The sequence below is a fragment of the Trichoderma atroviride genome, chromosome 1 (assembly GCF_020647795.1).
Source record: "Trichoderma atroviride chromosome 1, complete sequence".
Taxonomy (NCBI): Eukaryota; Fungi; Ascomycota; class Sordariomycetes; order Hypocreales; family Hypocreaceae; genus Trichoderma; species Trichoderma atroviride.
Window position 1 is genome coordinate 5,310,936 of NC_089400.1, and position 19,526 is coordinate 5,330,461.

The 19,526-nt window shown below is 50.2% G+C and overlaps 4 protein-coding genes across 4 annotated transcripts; all 4 read right to left on the minus strand.

Moving 5' to 3' along the window:
• Positions 1–10,775: 10,775 nt before the first annotated feature.
• TrAtP1_001913 (uncharacterized protein) lies at positions 10,776–11,354 on the minus strand (the record flags this gene model as incomplete). Its single annotated transcript, XM_014085717.2, has 1 exon — positions 10,776–11,354. One exon carries the CDS (start codon positions 11,352–11,354, stop codon positions 10,776–10,778), a length of 579 nt encoding a protein of 192 aa, XP_013941192.2.
• A 160-nt stretch (positions 11,355–11,514) lies between these two features.
• On the minus strand, positions 11,515–12,628 carry TrAtP1_001914 (uncharacterized protein; the record flags this gene model as incomplete). Its single annotated transcript, XM_066111213.1, has 1 exon — positions 11,515–12,628. One exon carries the CDS (start codon positions 12,626–12,628, stop codon positions 11,786–11,788), a length of 843 nt encoding a protein of 280 aa, XP_065967287.1. The 3' UTR covers positions 11,515–11,785.
• A 50-nt stretch (positions 12,629–12,678) lies between these two features.
• On the minus strand, positions 12,679–14,499 carry TrAtP1_001915 (uncharacterized protein; the record flags this gene model as incomplete). The annotated part of the gene is made up of 3 exons (XM_066111214.1): positions 14,326–14,499; positions 13,923–14,157; positions 12,679–13,861 (listed from the first exon to the last, which is right to left on the minus strand). Exons 1-3 carry the CDS (start codon positions 14,336–14,338, stop codon positions 12,679–12,681), a joined length of 1,431 nt encoding a protein of 476 aa, XP_065967288.1. The 5' UTR covers positions 14,339–14,499.
• A 1,514-nt stretch (positions 14,500–16,013) lies between these two features.
• TrAtP1_013323 (uncharacterized protein) lies at positions 16,014–19,241 on the minus strand. Its single transcript, XM_014085714.2, has 4 exons — positions 18,144–19,241; positions 17,537–18,032; positions 16,448–17,421; positions 16,014–16,390 (listed from the first exon to the last, which is right to left on the minus strand). Exons 1-4 carry the CDS (start codon positions 18,189–18,191, stop codon positions 16,277–16,279), a joined length of 1,632 nt encoding a protein of 543 aa, XP_013941189.1. The 5' UTR covers positions 18,192–19,241; the 3' UTR covers positions 16,014–16,276.
• Positions 19,242–19,526: the final 285 nt, after the last annotated feature.

Consider the following 19,526-nt stretch of genomic DNA (forward strand, 5'->3'; position numbering starts at 1 on the left):
AGGGGAAACGCTGCGATGGGCATCTGCTATCCTGGCAGGTGGCAGATCGAAAATGAGACGCCAATGGATGTACAAGATTGAAGTGGCTTGATCTTCTTTGTCTCTTTGATTCTCCCAGCTTGTGTGCGCACATGAATGCACTGTAAATGAAAAGGGCTCTCACTCTGCGCTGCACCTGCCTCTACCATCCTAATTTCCTTTGCCAGAAAGGCGCCAGGAACTGCCCTGACAGGCCCGGCCGCAGCCAATCACAAGCCGCGATTCCCGGACTAATTAGACGCGCTTGCACCATTTATGCACTGCCGCAACTCCGTGACGTGCATCGCCTCGCTATTGATACTGTAGGAGCAGGTGCAGTCCTTGCGCTGCTTGGCAGGTGGCAGGTGGCAGGTGGCAGTAAAGAGCCAAGAGCCAAGAGCCAAGAGCCAAGAGGGCTAAGGAAATACGGAAAGCAGGCTGGCTTCGTATCTGCACGTGCTGATTCGTATCTACTGTACATGCTGCTTCGTATCTGCGCACGCTGCCAGGCCTGCTCCTTTTGAGGAAGAGAGACGAAAAAGGCAAGACAGCTTGATGATTAATACCGATAATTTGTCTGTGCTTGGAGTGGTTGTATTGCCCAAGTTTTCGTAGCTGTTGTGCTGCTAGGCAGCTCTCCGCAGTATAGGCGGTTCAATGTGCATGCTTACAGTTTTATCTAACCTTGCTCAATTTGAATAAAGGAAGTGACTACAAGAAGATTTCACATCACAGGAGCCATCTTATTCTCTGTCCTTGTTAAATAATGTTCGCGTATGAAAACCTTTGTGTGCTCCAAATGACATGGTGGTTGGGCTCTACATCAACATTATTTATGCCTCTCGGGTAAGCGTGCAACTGAGGGGTTCAGTAATGTACAGTAATCGGAAAAAACTGAGACGGCATACTGTACCTACCTTTGATAGCAAGGCAATTATATATCAAAATTGTTTGTCCTTTGCGCCCGAGAGTTTACAGCTTTCTAATCGTTTGATAGCAGCCTCCATATTGATCAAGCCTTTTGAGCCTTCCAATCAAGACATGGCCGTGAGAGAAGACACGGCCCGAGAGGATCAGAATATGCCATGGCAAGGCGACATCATGTCTCATAATTGATCATCCCTTGCGCCCGAAAAATTGACGGCCTCCCAATCATTTTGCCATCGGACCCCATATGGGCCAGGATTAGTGAACTGTAACTCCAAGACATACGCCCGAAAAGTCACGGCCTGCTAATCATTTAGCTACCGGACCCAAGACTGATCAGCCTCACTTACCACAAGGTTTGAGAAAAATAAAAAGGGAGAAAATGAACGATGAATTTTCCTCTTCTGCTCGATAGGACGCCCCCATGTCTTGGAAAAGAATCTCCCTTGCGCCCGAAAATTCTCGGCCTTCCTATCGTTTTGACCTCTTGGTCCCACCGTCACTAGAACTTTTGAGCTGTGAATGAGACGTTGTCTTAGCAAGCCAGGCAGCGATCTAGCCGACCAGCCTCGAGATCAAGAATTTGTGCTGGCGCTTCACGAAAAGCCTTGAAAAGCAGGATCAGATATAGATAGATGGGCGTTTGGCTATTACCTAGTCCTGCTGAGCAAGATTAGGCAAGGACTCGGAACGTAAGCAAATTGTCTTCAAGACTGCTTGCGCTGGCATGGTATTACACATGTAGTTCTAGTACCAAAATTACGTATATCTTGAACAGTTAGACCTGTTGGGTAAAATTTACGGAGCAAGGCCAGCTGAACATGGAGCTCGGTGGTTTGAAGAAAGCGGGCGAAGATGATATAGAGACTGCATGCCATGGAAAGCACAAAAAATAAGAAAGTCGACATCATCTATGGCACGTCACGCCTACTTACTTAACACTCAAAATTTCCTCCAGATGATCCTAAACTTGAGAATATTACAAATAGAAAAAAAAAAAAAAAGGAATCCAGCACTCGCTCAGTATCTTCCCTCCTACAACATCAAAGCATATGTTGCCCGTTTATTTTTCTTCATTTCTGGGAAGAGGAGCAAGTGAGATTGGGATGATTTGTTCATAGCTAATGTATACACCTTTTGGATGTCTCTACCCAAACAGAGCTGAAAATGCCACAGCTCTTTCGTAAAATCCAGTGTAATCTTCTTTTGGAACCATGTCGTGTCCATTGCTACGCTTTTTCTTACCGGTTCGGCTCCTACGTCTCAGAGTCAAGAGCCGACAATGAAGCCTGCGAATTAAAGGCTATGGATAATCTACCACCGTGTCAGAACCGGGTTTCCCGGTTATAAAGCATGCTTGCAAGGAGCAGTGATGGTTGCGGCGACTATAGGATACGCTTGAACTGGGTGGTGAGGGTAGCCATGAGATACTGGGGACGTGTGTGCCCTGAATTGCATCGAGGCGGCGATACACTCTAGTCTCACGCTCATTTTTCTTGCGGTTCTTATCCTATATGACCGTGACCGCGATCACAGGCCTGAAAAATGCTGTATGCGAGCTGGCTACATTAAGCAATGTTCGGTTTTTGTTGGAACTACGAGATTTGGCAAGCTGATTACAGAAAATGATATGGAATTTTCTTTTTTGGGTTATATGCCCTCTGAGTCAAGCTTCTCTCTGTGAAAATTGACGCTGGGGCATTTGACAGCTAAGCTATCATCACAAATCAGGCTGAAAAGGCATTTTTTAATTGCGGTATGGCTGGCCGAGCACAGTTCTGGGATGGAGCTCGAGTCTGTAGATGGCGTCACTTCTGCGCCAAAAGTTGAGTTGGATCAGCAATTCGTAGTGACAAAGACGATGAGTAAACAATGCCTCTGAGAACTTTTAGTCGATAGCAGACAGGTATACTCTTGAAATCTGTATATTGTCGTGGTTTGAAGCTCACTTTTCTCTCGCGAGCGAAACGATTCCGTTTGGGGACGCAGTAGGGAATACTTTGGCCAATCATCTGAAGAAATGTAGGAAAGAAAGTCTTGATTTGTATCTCGTTTTTGAGCTTGTATTTGCTCAATGATTTAAACTATAGGCTGTAGAGAATAGGGAAAATACTTGGAAAGACTCTTACTCTTGAGATCTGATGTTTTGATGACTGAGCTGAATGCTATAGAAGATACAAACACATGCCTATTTCTGCCTACATAGTATTCTCACATAAAAATCTTAACGGAGCACTACAGCTGATGGCTCCCTGCATCACACATCTTGTGAAGCTCATCTTGATATATTGGTGTGGCGGTATGGCAGCCATATCTGAACCAGCAAACAAATAGACATGAGCCGCGTCGGTGTTCAATCGTCTGTGCCAATCTCTCCACGGCACCGCTCGTCTTGTGCACTTTGGATATACGGTTGCTCTCTAAAAGGGCCGACTGATCGACGATTCATAGTGCTTGCCTCAATCTCTCACCGGCCTTTACCGCTGCATGGGAGCTCAGCCCAATCGACCGGGGGCCCACGACTCCTGCAACAAGTGCGTCTGGCCAAGGCCTGGACTGGATAGAGTCTCGATTTCTTACCTCTGACTGCCCCTCGCCCAATTGGTCTTGTATCAGTACCAGACCTTGTACCCATACACACTTGAATTATCAATGTCTCTGTCAACTTGCTTCAACTTGTACAAGTACACTCATACAAGACGCGAGACGCCCCCTCCACTTGTCCTTGTCAACGCTAACCTGTTTCCCGACGTGCATCATCTAGCTGCATGAATCCTCCGCCGAGAGCTCCACCAGGACCTGCAGTAGCCCAATGGAAGCGGAGCGTTATGGGGGGCGACGTGGGAGGGGCAGCCTCGTCTGAGTTGTAAGCGTTGCTGCTGGATGCCTTGTAGCTGTACAAGAAGCTTGAGACCATAGGAATCGTCCAGAGGATGGGAAAAATGGAGGGGGCGTATGCCTGTACGCCGCCTGTAAAGTGCCTAGGACGTATTTGGACGAGCCAGCCAGTCCGTCAGCTGCAATAGTAAGCGGTATAGGTCCCTTGTCCGGGCATAGAGTGGCATCGAGCAGCAGGCAGAGAGCACATGCCTATGCTTGCCCATGAAGCAAGCGAACAAAAAAAGAAAAGAAAAGAGTAAGACTCGGCAAAATCTGTGTCTCCTTCAGTCTCCAGTCCCACTCGGGCATCGATTGCTCCATACCAAGGTAGAGCCAGTAAAAAGGTAAGAGTGTTGCAGGATACTCCGCAGCACCAAATAGGAATCTTTTGCTTTGCTTTGCATCAGGTTGGGCAGTTCTGCGTCCCAGCCCCTCGATCAATACTTACTCGAGTATACAAGTAATACTTGGACGCATGACCCAACCTCCTAGTTACCATCCAATCAATAACCCTGACGGTCCCGAGATTACCTTGGATGCCACGACTCTCGGCAGCCGATTCCGCTCCCCGCGATCCATCATGTGCCAGTGCAAGTGACTCCATGATTCAGTCGACAGATAGAGTGCTGATAGCAATACAAACTAGCAGCAGGATTGATGCAAGCTGTAATATCTGCGAGTTGACGTGTACAGCCACTTGCTTCCTGCTCAACACTCGCACCTGTCTCAACATTCGGAAACGATATAGCCTGAAATATTGCTACAAGCTTTTAACCGTGCTCTGCATGCGTGACCGAATTGCAGCAGCTGCTATCGCAAAACAAGAATTAGTGCCTGGCCCCCCCCCGAGACTGACAACAAGCACCCGCATGACAACTATATCCAGACCGGGGAATGATAGACGAACCTTTAGATTCCCGATACTAGCAGCCGAAATACCGCCACTAATTTGTCTATAGGTATGTCCAATACTTACTACGTGGTGCATGTCGTCTTATTTTGCGTATACTCTCCGATACCCGTCGTAGTATTGTTCTGCTTTTGGAAGTACCATCACATACCCATGTCCTGTATCTCTCACAAGTGAGCAATGTGCGCAAAGTCAATGCACCCAGCACGCCATAAACACACTCAACTCACCTCCATCGCATCGTTGTGTTTCGCAGCAGCCCATCATTGCCTACATCCGCCCTAATGCAAGAAGCCTGCAATGCATCGTAGTCATCATGATTTCGTGATAAAAAGCCACAACACGGCACGGCGGCCATGTTTCGGTCATGGACAGCTACCCGGCGGCAACTACCTCCCTGTCATTGGCCATGAAAATCTCCTGCATTGCTTCAGCCACTAAGAGACCAGGCAATCGCAGTGATGACAAGTCATCTCGGCCCAAATAATATCGGGAATTGGTGTTACCGGCATAATTCCACGAACTCGCCTCATTTTAACGCATATGAACCCCCTCTTTCTCGTATTATACCACGCCACAAATGTCTTACTGCACTCGTTTCTTTTTTCTCGTTCAGCTCTTGGCCGCTACTGCTGTTGCCGTGCCACTTTGGTGCAGCCGGTGAGGGAATGCCAATAGGAACTCGTCCGAATATGGGTCCCTGGGTCCAATAGTGTTGAGACAAGACTTCACTTCTCCTTTCTCGTACATGACTACATTGGATTTTCGAGTTAGCAAGCCTCTGTAGACGTCATCTGGGTCAGTGACTTACGATAGATTCCAACGTAATATGTCTTGGGCCAGCGTCAGTTGCCCATCTCCGAAGCCCACCGGGTTCTATGGCTTCTCATCCATGAGTAAGAAGCTTTGCCGTATGACTTGAACGTTTCGAGTGCCAGAGAGACATCTCGTCTATATAAGAGCTCCTCCTCTCTCCGGTTGACTCGAGTTTCCTTTCTTTCCATCATCCTCATCTTCATTCCCATCATATCACTTCCAAACTCTCGCCGGCAAACCGCATTGAGCGCTTGACTGCCGCTCAAGTGCCTCCAATCCCTGGGGGGAGCTTCAAAGGTAAGTATCAACATCATCTGCTTCTCTCTTCATGAGCCGTTACTGATAAGACCATGAAAGGTAGCCCCCTAAGGGAACAATGTCGGTGCCGGGCCATTCTTGGCGTTTCCTTTTCGTCATCTTCTCATAGAATGAAACAGCGAGTAAGTGAACCAACACCATTTCCATGCTTCTCAAAGGCTCGACCTAACAGCTTCATGTGTGACAGTCCATCTGATCGCAAAACTCCCCCACAATTGACATGACCATGACACAAAACACCAAAAAAAATCCGCTCGAATCATCACACCATGGTCATGCTGAACGGGGGGGAGGACCGCAAAAAAAATATAGACGCTCCAACAGAGAAAACCCCACAAAAGCCTCTCCCCCAAAAAAAGAATGAAAAGGAAAAACTCCAAAAAAAAAAAAAACAGCTCCAATCGAAGAAGGGGGTATTCCCCAAGAAGCAAATGCTAGCCATGGCATCAATTTCCGTGCTTTCTTGGGGGCTGGATTCTCGGCAAGTAGTTGACTTGCAAATCATGCCTCAGCGAATACTGGTCTAGGTCATTGACCTCCAGCATTCTGACAATTCAAATCGGGCATCTCTGGGTTTCATCTACCTTTCTAGGTAGACGGTCTTTCAAGAGGTAACACATCATGGCATGCCTCTTGGAAGACCCGGGAAGTCTTTCTATGTTGAGAGAATTGCCTTTCTTGGGTTTTCTTGATATGTGAAATTCTTCCCGCTCTTGGTTGGTTCATCATCTTGATGAATCAATTTTTTCGGGGTTTCAGTTCATCTTCTTGATGAACCAGTTTGTTTGGGTTTCACCTATCGAAGATGTCAATTCAAAGTGGCCGGGGGAAAAGCAACATTTCTTCCACCAACGTCTTCGATACATTGCCAGGCGGCTCTGCATGACACTTTGTCATCTTGCTGCTCGCCAGATGCCCTCATTAATTCTTTTGAGTGTCTGCAGGCCGAGGGGTATGCACGGAAATCGCTTCTCTAAGAGTCGGCGAGAGAACGGGTTTCTCTCCTTCTTAGTCGGTCTTTCTGTACGACGTATCTCGATTGCCTGTCAACTACGATAGGCAACACAGCCTGGCAATAAAACTGGGAAATTTGCGCGACACTGCTGCTCTAGCAACCGTGTTCTTCTCCGACACGCTTTCTTTTTGCTTGATGTGCAGTGTCGCGTAAATTAGGTCTCTTGTCGGTCCTTCAGCATCTTGAAAGACTGGAGTTCTTCTCATGGTCTAGGGGAACGGAGCTGTCGGACCACCAGGACAATGCCTTGTGGAGGAAACGAATAGCGACATGGGCAGAGATTTGCCAAGTACCACTCTGCTGTGTCAGCTATATACATCATTTTTCTTTTTCTTTTCTCTTCTTTTTCTTCTTTGGAAGGGGATCTTTTTCTTTTCTCTTCTTTTTCTCCTTTGGAAGGGGACCCTTTTTTTCTCTTTTTCTCTTTTCTTTTGGAATGGGATTTTTGAAAGATCTCGAGGATGGAAACTGGGTTGGACTGGGATTGGAGGGCTGGATGGGAACCATGAAGGGTAATTGGGAGGGGCTGGGTCGGGCATTGAGATGGAAATTGGGGTTGGCAAAAGGGATGGATGGATGGAAGGGAATTGGGAAGGGAAATTGGAAAGGGAAATTGGGATGGATGGATAGGTGGATAGATGGATGGAAGGGAAATTGGGAAGATTAATGGATTGGACATTGGGGTGGACAACGGGCTGCATCGGACGGACTTGGGGTGGATCATCACTGGGATAAAGGGGTTGTAATGGAAATTGAGAGATGGAATGAAGGAATAGGAACACTCTTTTGGTAGATAGATAGATAGAGCATAAAAATCGGAACGAATATTTCGTTTCGGCCAACCTTTTCTCTCTCTTATGTGCAATGAGCATCGTGAGATGATTTGACAACGACACAGTATCTTATCGCTCATGATGCCCCAGACTGAGGAGGCCTTTTGCATTGCTCCTCGTAGCTAAGCCATGAGATGGTGACATAGTCTGAGATGCCGACCATGGATGAGTTGAACACAGGTGAGATTGCTCAACATAATGTTGATGGTCTCATTTTGAGAAGCTAAACAAGCCAGGTAAGGCCTTGTTATCAGCAGTAATCACCACAAAACACGAATTAGATATATGCTGTCTTCCTCGCTTCATATTCTGGGTTTCCTTCAAATTGCAAGATATACAATTGTATCCATCTAATGAGCTGAGACTCATGCAATGTGTTGTGACTCTCAGGCGAGACCGCACTCACTCACACTGCTCTCATACACTGCAGTTCCTGGCGTAGACAACTGTCGAGATGAGTAAGGGAGCTGTGCTGTACTGACCAGGCCTAGCGTCGAATTCTGCGCCTCGTCGAGGCTCGTATACTTGAAGCCTTGCGTGTAGTCTCAACTCTCGCCGTGCCGGTATCCACTGTTCTGGCGATAACTTCAGATGGAAACATCTCATCATGGCGTCCCATCATGGCGTCCCATCATGGCGTCCTCATGGCGTCCCATGCCACGTGTCCGATCTCGATACAAACTTCAGCCCGTGGCGCACAAGACACACACCTGCAAGACGAGGAGAGAGAGAGAGCTCTTGGCGCCACCAACAGCATTTGCTAGCACCGCTAATCAGGAGGAAGCTGGATGATTTGGACGAGCTAAAGCGACGCCGACGCTAGGGGATGCTGCGCTGCGCTGCTTGCGGACACAGCAGCGTTGACGGCTTGAACATGCAGTGAAAGGCCCTGCTCTGTTGCGTTGAACGGCTGTCATTCTTTCATCTTCTCTTTCTGCCCATTTCCCATATGATGCTGCACCAAACACTGCTTTGAGCAGTCCAATCCCCCGTCTTTGCGAGATGTTGCTCCCCCCTCTTCTCCACACTGCTCCGTGCTCTGTGCCCCGCGCTCCGTGCCGCCGCCCCGACCGGTGGTTCAAAAGCAGTAACAAACGCTGGGGATCGTGCATCGCTCGCCGGGGCGCCAAGATTGGAAGATTCTGATCGACGCCCAACAGGAGCTGATCGTCCAGCCCTGCCACCAGCCCTGCCACTAAAGCGTAGCGCAGCTGTAGCCGTAGCGTGCGGCGTGATTTGCGGCGTGGCTGTGGTGTGTGTGAGCCGGGCTGCGAACCATCCTATCTGATAGTCGACGCGACATGCCGGGCGCTGCAGAAGCCGGCGGCCAGCCATGTGTTGTTGGCCGGCATCTTGACTTCTCTTCCTCGATCTAATATTAGTTTGCGTTCGGCTTCGCCATGGCGGCGCCAGCTTCCTACAGCAGTTAGAGCTTCTTGGCTCCATGTCTCTCACACGCTGCTATTCGTCTGTTGGTTCATCTCATAACCCTATTTCCTGAAAATAGAATCGTGCCAAAGATGGTAGCATCGATTCGTGCAACTTTTACTCCATCTTCAGCCTCGGCGCTCCATGTCTTTGGACAGCACCTCGAGTTTTTGCACCATTGGCAGGCTCTCCCAACACCGTGACATCATCTGCATTCAGCAGCGGCAGCAGCAGCAGCAGCGGTGTAAATGACAACAGCAGCGAAGCTTGAAATATTGCTGCGTGCATAAGAATAGGTGGATATGCAGGACCTGCACATTCCCATTAGCTATCGCTTCTAAACGTTCGACAGCCCTTGGCAGCCTCTAAGCACTGCACTTACAATGTTCAACAAGGCAACTTTTTCCTTCTCCACGCCGAAATCGGAAGGCCTCTTCCTGTTTAGAGGTTTGGTAAAAATACGCCCCATTTTGCACAGAAATGGGTGTCCTAGATGCGTCATCACACACGAAGCCTCTCTTTCGAATGGCTATGCTCATAGTCTCCTCAGCTCCTGGTGTTGTTGGTGGCGTCGGTTTCTCTCAAACTAGACATGAGGAGACATCAAACTCTCTCTTCTTTCGAGCTTGAGAAACCTAAAAGCCTTTCAGCTATGGCTTCGTCAAACCACGTGGGATCAGCGGCCTTCCCGAGGGCGGTTGCAAGATGGTAGGGCTGCTACCAATACGGTCCGCCTGGAGACATCGTGATGATTGCAGCTCAATCCCACCCCTCCCCCTTCAGCTTCTCCAGTCCCAACACGTGGTGGCTTGAAGGATGCAAACTAAACTCTGCTACTAATCTGAGCGTAACGCCGCGTGCTATTTCTGGCTGAGAAATAGACACACCCGCCGTCTTCAGAGAAATTGCCTTTATAGCGATACCCTAAGCCGTGAGAACAAGAATAGCTGGATAGAGATTGGTGGACGCCATTGATATGCTGCAGGCTTCTCGAGCATTCCAGATGCTGCATTAGTAGCAAAAGGTGGCTGAAGGAGATTCGAAATGCGTAGTAGAACCAAGAAAGACCACGAGTGGCTGAAACAGAAAAGATAAACTCGGGCACTAGCCGTCCAGCTAAGAACGCTGAAATTGACCGTATACGAGTCAGTAGATGGCTTCTCAAAGCTTCTTTGCTGCGACTCACATGCTTCCAGGCAAATATTTGCCGTCGGTATGTCTCACTGGCTATCGACTGGGCCAAAAGTCAGTAAAGAGCGACTACTCGCTTGAGAGGCCATGTGAACAAGTGTTTTCCAGAATATAGCTACGAAGTATTTTGCTTGTCATGGGTATCCGTCATAGCAAGGGAGAATGGCTCAGACACATCAATGGATTGCTGAGCTTGTAGTGATATCCAGTGATTGTGTTGTGGGAATATTTGGTGAAGCGAAATCCGCTCCTGCTCTCTTCTGCATTCTCTCTATATCTCTCTTTAGGTGAGTGCTGGGCTTGTCCGTCACCTCAGCCTCGGTTTCAGCAAAACTTATACTTGGACCAATACTCCATAGTCTTTTCATTCTCGTGACCCTTTCTCAGTCTTCGTATTCCCTCTGTGGTCCTCACTCCTTTGCATGAGCCTCTCCTTTACTCAAAACTGAGAAAATGTCAGAGTCGGGTTTCGAAATGGAATCAGCGCTCCAATGACCGCTGGCACATAGTATGCCGACCGATTGATCAAGTCTCCAGTCAGCAGACCGATTGATCCGCTATGTTGCTTCGAGTTTTCGCTGCCAAACACCTGATCGTCTGCTGGTCCCAGTTCCATGCCACTGCGCACCAATCTCGCTACTTCTTCCGGCTGGAAGAAGGCTGCCGTGCGAGCCCGTCCCATCCGCTCCGGTTCAGCTGCTGATTCAGAATGCTTGCCCAGCACGACGACCCAGGCAAATGTTTCCATGGCATCTCCGCTGTCGTCCACGCCGCCCTCGATGCCAACCCAATAGTCGGCCTCGGGCTTTGCTTCGCGGGCGTTGCGAGCTCGGTTCCTGGCCCCCTGCAGGGTTTCCGCGTCCGTCATGGGCTGTTCAGCAACGCCGGACGGCACATTGAGCCCAGTAAAGGAGAATGCCCGAGAGGGAAACATGCCGCTGAAGCCCTCCCTTGCGGCTGAGATCTTGACGGGGTTGTGCGAAGCGACAACGACCTGGGTGGCCTGCTCTGTCATCATTTCTTGTTTTCCTCCGCAAGTAGTATAAAAATAATTGCGCTGTAGACTTGCACAATGAGAGCGTTAATCACAGTCTTGGAGCGATTCTTTTCTCGCAAAACCCACGGTGTAGCCCTTTGTTTCTTATATACAAGTTTCAAGCACGATAGCCGGTCCCATTGTGCTGTCGAGAGGGACTGAGGGGCTGCGGGACTAATTGAGTGAGTCTTACGCCGTAACGACCCCGCTATTTCCTCGACTCGGGGGCAGAAACCGGGAGGAAAGAGTAAACCTGTAAAGAGTAAACCGCCCCTGGCAAAGTGCAGAGCGCGTCTTGTCTTGGTGCAAAATACTGCCACAGGAAAAGTAAAGAAGAAAGACTGGATACAGAGAAGAAGAGCAGACTATGCTCCAGTAAGTGGTTCAAGTAGAGCGTCGGCTTTTCGAAAAGATTAAGGCGGCGGCTGTGGAGGATGCGACAAAGCATCACTTTCAGCTGCCAGCGACAGATAGTCCACTCCCATGGAACCGTCGTCGACGCTGTAGCTGCCATCTTCCTCCAGCAGAGGAATCTGCTGCCCCCAGGCCAGCCCATCAACATCCATATCCCACGGCCAGTCTTGGTCCAGCATATCGACAATGTCCCCGGTGCCGTAGCCGCTGGGGAAAGCAGCATCAGCCCCTTCACTTCCCCAGAACCCGCTGAGTACTTCGCCGCTTGGTCCCCCTTTTTGGAGCGAAGCAACGTCAAGGCCAGCTCCTTGTCTTACGTTGGAAATCTGAGAGCTAGCCTCCAGAAGACGGCTGACGACATCTCTGCTGCGGCGTGCCGTAAGCGACCAGTCTTGCATTGCCTCAAACAGGTCGAGGATCGACTCGACTTGAGCGCGCCACTGCACGACAGATGGACTGTCAGGTTGCCATAGGATACTAACCAGCGGTATCATGGCTGCCTGGTATAAGAACCATACGGCGTTCCACCCAGACATTTGCTGGCGTGTCCACCCCAATGATATGCTATCAATAGTCTCCCGCGCAGCGTTTTGGCAGGTCTGCACGGCAACCACGTCTTGTTCTTCAATGGGTGACTGAGTTTTGCAGGCCAAGGTTAAAAGTACTGGGCGGTAAAGCAGCATGCGCAGATTCCAATACCGCCATATCATGATGCTTCGCGAAAGATGGAGTGGCTCTACACAGGGCTCCGTGGAACGAAGAAGCCAGGGAAGATTGTTGTACCAGTCGACAAGAAGGCTGTCCAAGTGACTGCGATCTGCCGTCTTCAGAAGAGGATTCATTGCGAGCATGTCCTGGACCTTTGTTGCGATTTTGCAGAATTTGATGTTTTCTAGCAGAGGCATGATGCCGGCATACTGTGCAGAGTCGGCTTCTTCCTATTGAGTGTAGCTGTTAGCCGGGATGAAATATCAAAAAAGCGAAACCTTGGTAATACGTATAGAGAGTAAGTCATACTTGCTCTGCGATAAGCGTAGGGGGGTTGGATATTGATTGCCGGTCCCCATCGCCCAAACGAAGGCCGGCCTAGAGTGGTTGTGCCCCATGTATCGAGGCAAAACAGCGTCCACCAAGTGCGTCGCCGCGTCTCAATTACTGCCGTGTCAGACTGCTCTTCTGGCGGTGGCTCTCGATGCAGGCCGAGAGCGGTTGCCATTCGCAGGATGGCGCCAATGATGGCATTGGCCATGTTTGGACGGTTGATGTAGTGGAGATAATAGCCTCCAAGCAGTGCTAGGGCTTGAATTGTCTCAATGTGGCTACTTCCAAAGGCACTGAGATGAAAGTGCTCTATGGCTTGATTGTAGTACTTGATGTGACTCAGGTTGCTTGACGGCGTAGACATGATGCTGCTTGTGGCAAAGACCATGTTGAGCAGGGAGAGCCACGGCGCGTCGCACCGACGACCTTCGTTATAATGCTTACGAAACGAATTCTCGTCCAACATGGGAGCCAGAACGTGAACACGTTTGAAATATGCGTCGATGAGAGCCTGGCCTTTGTAGGTCCATGGGATGGGAGGATTTGCTTTGGAGGATCTGGAAGCTGCACGGAAGAGTGGTGTTTTGTTGGTGCGTGCATTTTCATCACTAGAACCATCAGGAGACGACTGTGCCGCGAGCAACACTTGTAGCTGTGGCTGAATTTGAAGCATGACTGTCAAGGCCACCTTGACGGACGATGCACCGAGATACGAGGCCGCTTGTTTGCCCATGGAGAGCGATAGAGCATTGACATCGTCGGCTTCCACCGGCATCTGGTCCTTTTCTCTCCGCTCCTCATCCCATTCGGATTTTGGAGCGGGCATGTTCTCAAGCTCTTGAGGATGCTGAGCCTCATCGACAGAAGGGGGGGTTACGGAGACGTCTACAGTCTCTTGCTGCAATGGCTGGTCTAGGAGATCCCGCAGCTCCTGGCGAGACAGCGACAAAAGTTGGTAGACTTCATGGTTAGGGTACAGGCGCCGCAGCACAGAACGGCACTCTTCAAGGCTCCGTGATATTTCCTCTAGTGATCTAGAGAAAGGAAGTCAGCAGCTGGAGAGACGAAAACGAATAGTTGGAGTAGTTTACTGACTTCCTGGACGGCACAAGACGCTGGCGATGCTGCTCATACACGCACCTCCTCCGTGACCGACTACTTTGGCAGCGATTGCAAGGCTGCTTCCCGTCGCAGCGGATCTTGCGGCGCTGGCACTCGAGACAGGCGTGGAGACTCTTGCCAGCCTTGCCGCCGGCCGCGTCCTGTGACCGATTGCCGTCCGATGACGATTGAGGGGACCGATCCACGGCCTTGCCCTTGACACCCTGGACTGTATCATTCCGCCCCTGTTAGCTAGCTCATCTGGGATGGCGAGAATTAGGAAAGAGACGGGTGAAAATGCAATTGACTGGTTAGGCATGGGGGACAAAGCGAGACTGTAGAAAATGAAATGCATTCGGAATAGGGGCAATCGTTGCATGACGGATACTCCACTCACAAGTGTAAAACATGATGTCGGTCCAGGCCAGATATCGCCAATTGCAGTAGCAGCAGAGGCGAATGGCAGGTAGCAGTGCGTCAAAGACAATCAAACAACAAGAACCAATAAAAACCGTGCATCGAGAACATGAAGAACAGAAAAAAGGAAAGATGTTCAACCTACGCAGCCTGGCTGTGTGCATGCGTGTACAAGAATCGAGAAGCTCGACAGAAAGGAAAAAAAAAAAAAAGTTCCCGAGGAGGGTGAGAAAAAAGGCTCGCAAAAAATGCCCAAATGGCAAGGGCGACGGCGACGGCGACGGGGGTGTTGAGTTTTGCTGACTGCCACAGTTAGAAAATGAGAAAGAAAGACTCACAAGCGGCTGACAAGTGGCAGCTACGATGCTACACCACTCACATGTTTAGGCGCAGGGATAAATCAAAACAAAAATAGAGAGGCGTTTAGCTCATCCTTTGGCAGCGAAACCCTTGGAGCAAGATCAACTCTAGTGTGCAGTATTAGACATGCAAGGTGCTGAGAAGTGGAAACTTTTCATCGTCAACGGCGTGTCTTCCTTGCCGCCCCAGTCAAAGGAGAAGAAAAACTCCCCAAACCAAAGAAAATCCGGGGTAAAAAAAAAAGAGGGGGCAGGGAAGCGAATCCTACAGTAACTGCGGAACTGCTGGCGATAATCACTTGCTACAAAGGTACTAGCAGTTGGGTAGCATTCAAAGGAATAAAGGCAAATTCAAATCCAAACGGTTGCAGTGCATATGCAGAGCATTATAGCCTACCCGCAAGGCACATCGAAAAAGGGCTAAAGAAGAAAGAACTAGCACCAGCAGAGCAGTCCAAAGAGCAGGTCAAAGGGAAAAATCGGAGCATCCCACGCAAAACTGCCTACATGGTAGACTATAAGCCTAGTAGATACCCCATGGGCAGGTTGGATTGCGGTCTAGTCTCTTTGCGGGGTGTTACGCCGTTGCAGAAAAAATGCTTCTCCGCGTTGGCGACTGAGGCGATTAGACTGATTAAAGGGAAAAGAAATAAAGACAGAGAGAGAGAGAGAGAGAGTGGGGGTGGGGAAGCGGACTCGGTTAATGTCGCGATTCTGACTGGCACGGAGTTATTGGTGCGTCTGAATGGGCGCCGGAGTAATAGCAGCTGATGCCATTGACCAATACGAAGTATATCCCCATGGTTTCTCTATACGGCTGCTAGTCTTTGAAGCTATTAATGTCGGAGCAGGTAATACGCACTAAACGGCAACAGTTAGCCGCAGAGCATGTCTGTACAAACGATGCAAAGGGGAATAAGAAGCACTAATAGCTTCGTGTACATACAAGTATGGGGCCCCAGAGAAGGGAAGCTCGCTAGTGTCAACGCTGCTGACTTTGGGACTTGAATCCACATGATGGCTAGAGGTCTCCTAATACTCCGTGTATTGCCGCTGGATGTTCGGCTTGTGGGGGCAACAGCTGCCAGAGGCTGTTTATACATGCATGCCAAGATGGGCAGCCATGTCCATATTAAATGCATTCATCCACGCGGGATACTAGCATCTGATTGATGCACGAGGCACACACACAAAGGATATTCATACCAGGTAGGTAGGTAGCAGTCGGGATAAAGGCGAGATGGACCGACTGAGATTCACACTAGATAGGTAAGTACGCGAACAACTGGGTAGCAGTCGAGATTCTGAATGCTGCAGAGTTGGGTTCCCCCCCTCGATATCATTATTAGGTACGTTAAACAAAGACTAATGAGATGGCAATAAAGACGTTTCTCTCCTTGTAGGAGAAAAGAAGGAGAAGAGCGTCTCGTACAAACGCAAGCAATCATTGACACATCCAGTCCCGTGACCCTGCGCACAGCTGCATATAGGTTTTTTTTTGTCTTTTATAGGTCGTAAAATAAAACAAGTGGAAAGTCCTCCGTGGCATGTGTGAAGTTCACATCTCCACGCCTAGACCTTCTCGATATTAACGATGCCGCCGTGGTCGTCCACAGCGACGGCCTTCTTCGTCGTCGATGCTTTGACGGGGTTGGGGGCATCAAAGATTTCGTCGAGCTCTTCCAACTATGGAGAAAATGTTAGAAAGATACCAGTGTTGGAGACGGAGTGATTGGTACTTACAGTGCGTCCCTTGGTCTCGGGGATCAAAAAGTAAATGACAATAGCTTGAACAGCATCCTGAACGGTAAAGACAATGTACGTCTTCCAGCCAATGTTCTTCATGGAGACTGGCCAAGCGAACTGGTTCAGGAGACCGGCAGCGTTGGTGGCAAAACTGGAAAAGGCCATGCCCTTGGCACGCTGCTCAAAGGAGAGCACCTCGACGGGGAACAAGGCCTGCAGGGGAGTAATGCCAACAGAGTAGACGGCACCAAAGATGAAGATCATGGCCAAAGAAGCCTTGGATGCAGCAGGGTTGGTGAAGATGGGATTGCCGCCGGAGTCGACGCCCTCCTGCGATGCCGCGAGCCTGGCGGAAGCAATGGTCATACCCAGCCAGACGACGGTGCAGGCAGTGAAGGAGAAGAGCAACAGAGGTCGACGGCCGACTTTGTCTACCAGGAAGGCACCCAGAATGGCCCATGCAAACTGCTGGCAGTTGTTGATGAGGGTGATGTTGGCTTGGGCAATGGTGCTCGTGTAGCCGGCAGCATCGAGGACAGAGCCGAGGAAGTAGGACAGGACGGCGTTGCCAGCCCACTGACCAAAGATGGTGACAACAAGGTTGCAGCCGAGACGGTAGTTGGCGGCACGGTTGCGGAAAAGAGCCCGGTAATCCCACCAGCGCTTGTCAGCACCGTCCATGTTGAGGAGCTGCTCGTACTCAAAGAGCTGAAGGTTGACCCAGGCAGAGTCGGGGTTGCCGTTGCCGTGGTACTTTGTGAGGATGGCCTTGGCCTGTTCCTTTTTGTTGTGAACGTAGAGCCATCGAGGGGATTCGGGAAGGAACATGCAGAAGATGATGATGAGGCCAGAGAAGAGGGCCTGGAGCCAGATGATGAGTCGCCAGGAAAAGTCGCCTCCAGTGTTGAGTCCGCCTCGAGCAGCGCCGGCAGCAAGAATGGCACCGGAGAACCAGAGGGTGTTGTACATGGCTAGAGAGAGAAGGAGACGATGATTAGTACATATCCGCCAAATACGAATTGCTTAGAGGTAGAAAGAAATCGATTCAACGATGAATGAGGGGAGGGTTTGAGCAAAAAGACTTACCGCCAACACGACCACGGTACGCAGGGTGGTTAATCTCAACCACGTACATGGGACCAGCAGCAGCAGCGAGAGAGACGCCGAATCCAAGCAGGAATCGACCGCCCATGAACTGGCCCTGCTGGTTGCCAACACCCTGGATAATGGTGCCGACAATGATGAGAGTGGCACCAGATAGCATGCCAATCCGACGACCAAAGCCATCAATGGTAGGACCGACAAAGGGAAGCGCGGCGACACCACCAATCTGGTACATGGAGGAGACGATGCCAGCCCAGATGCCGTCGTTTTCGACATGGTACTTTGCCTTGAACCAGGGGTTCTGTAGGAGATTGTTGATGAGGGAACCATCGTAACCGTTCATGGTACTACAGAAGAAGGCAATAAGGGAGAAGAAGTAGATGAGGAACTGAGCCTTGGTGTAAGCATTGGGCGGCTCCTTGATCATGGCCTCGGCAAAGGCCTCGTGGCCATGGACAATGGCAGTTCTAAGTTCGCCCTATATGGTCAACAAGAACTGCGTTAGCATTGATTCTACTTTTTTTTTTTTTAACCAATTTCTAGCTTCCAGAAAAGAGATGTGGGATTTGAATCGGGTGGTATGCCATACATGATCTTCCGCTTCATCATGAACCTGAGTCTCGTTCTTTTCGCCCATGGTGACGGTTGTCCGCAGCCCTGTGGCCAGACCAGCTTCGTTCAGCGAGAATTGATTATGTTTCCTGAATCTCTCGACAAAACCCCGTTGCACGAGGGACTATCGAGCAGAGATGAGAGGGATGAGGGGAAAGAAGAAGGAAAAAGACGAGAGGTAGCAATCAATTGTCAGGGGGGCGCTGTCGATTTTATGTTTCTCTCGTCCCTTGCCACTGCGCCGTGCCGCTTCCCCAACCTTTGTCACCCTCTCCCACGAGCTTGGGTTGCCGTTGTTAGGATCAGGCAAATGGCCCCCCCCGGTCAGTAGGGCCGAACGAGAAGGAGTTGCAGCTGCGAATGAGGTCCTGGCAGCATCAGCCTGGCACGTCCAGAGTAGGATTGAATTTCGCCGGCGGATTATCTAAAGCAGAGCAAAGCACCAAGCAGCTGGGCATGCCCGTGCCGCTTATACGGCCATGGTCCCCTTTTTGGCCGCTCATACGACTGCGGTGAGACGAGGCTATTGGACAGAGGCGTCGAGGCGTGGCGTCGACATTCGGCCCTCGCAAAGGATGCGGGGAACGACTCCAGTCCTGAAGAGGGTGCGGAGGGTCCCGCTCCGGATGGCAGGCTGCGTGCTTTGGGAATAGGCAATACGCGACCCCGGGTCCAGGCGACGGTAGGCGGCGACATGGATCCAATGAATAGACATTAGCCTAAGTGGTGCGGATCATCCGCTCTGGGGTATCAGGGCGTCTGCAGCCCGGCGATTGGACCGAGGCCACGCGATGCACGGAGAAATCCTGCCATTGGCGCTGCGGGCTGGAAGCAAACGGCAGAGATGGTGGTGATGTGAAGCTTTTGGTGGTTGCGAGCTCGTCAATATTGATTGCAGAGGCCGGGGCCGTGGTGGTGTTGATGCTGCTTACACTGCGATGTACATGTCAGATGGCCATGATGCCCTGTCAACAAGATGGCCAAGATGCAGAAATAGGCAGAGGCCTGGACTGACTCATGAGGAATCGAAGAAGAGGATAGGCAGGCCGAGACTGTATTGGAGGGAGAGAGCAATATGGACAGAGGCGAATTGTTGATGCCCAAAGTCCTGGCATCAAGCGGTTGGTAGTGCCAAAGCTCCAATGCAGGCTACCGACCTATAATAGGCTGACCATGACATGACACGCCTGGTGTGATTGATATGGGGAATCTCGAGATGTCAAGAGACAAAAAGAAAAAGTCACCGGGATCGGCAAACAGGGCCGATGATTCATCAATCGGTTTAATTCCTTGGGTAGCATTCACGACCGGCAGGTGGTTCTTGCCAGAAATGCAAAGTGCCAAGATGAAGAGCCACTTT

Coding starts and splice junctions, on each gene's coding strand:
- TrAtP1_013323 (XM_014085714.2), bottom strand. CDS start 18,191: ATGGGCGAAAAGAACGAGACTCAGGTTCATGATGAAGCGGAAGATCAT. Junction 18,033..18,143: donor ATGATGAAGCGGAAGATCAT/GTATGGCATACC, acceptor TTGACCATATAG/GGCGAACTTAGAACTGCCAT. Junction 16,391..16,447: donor CCGAGACCAAGGGACGCACT/GTAAGTACCAAT, acceptor TTTTCTCCATAG/TTGGAAGAGCTCGACGAAAT.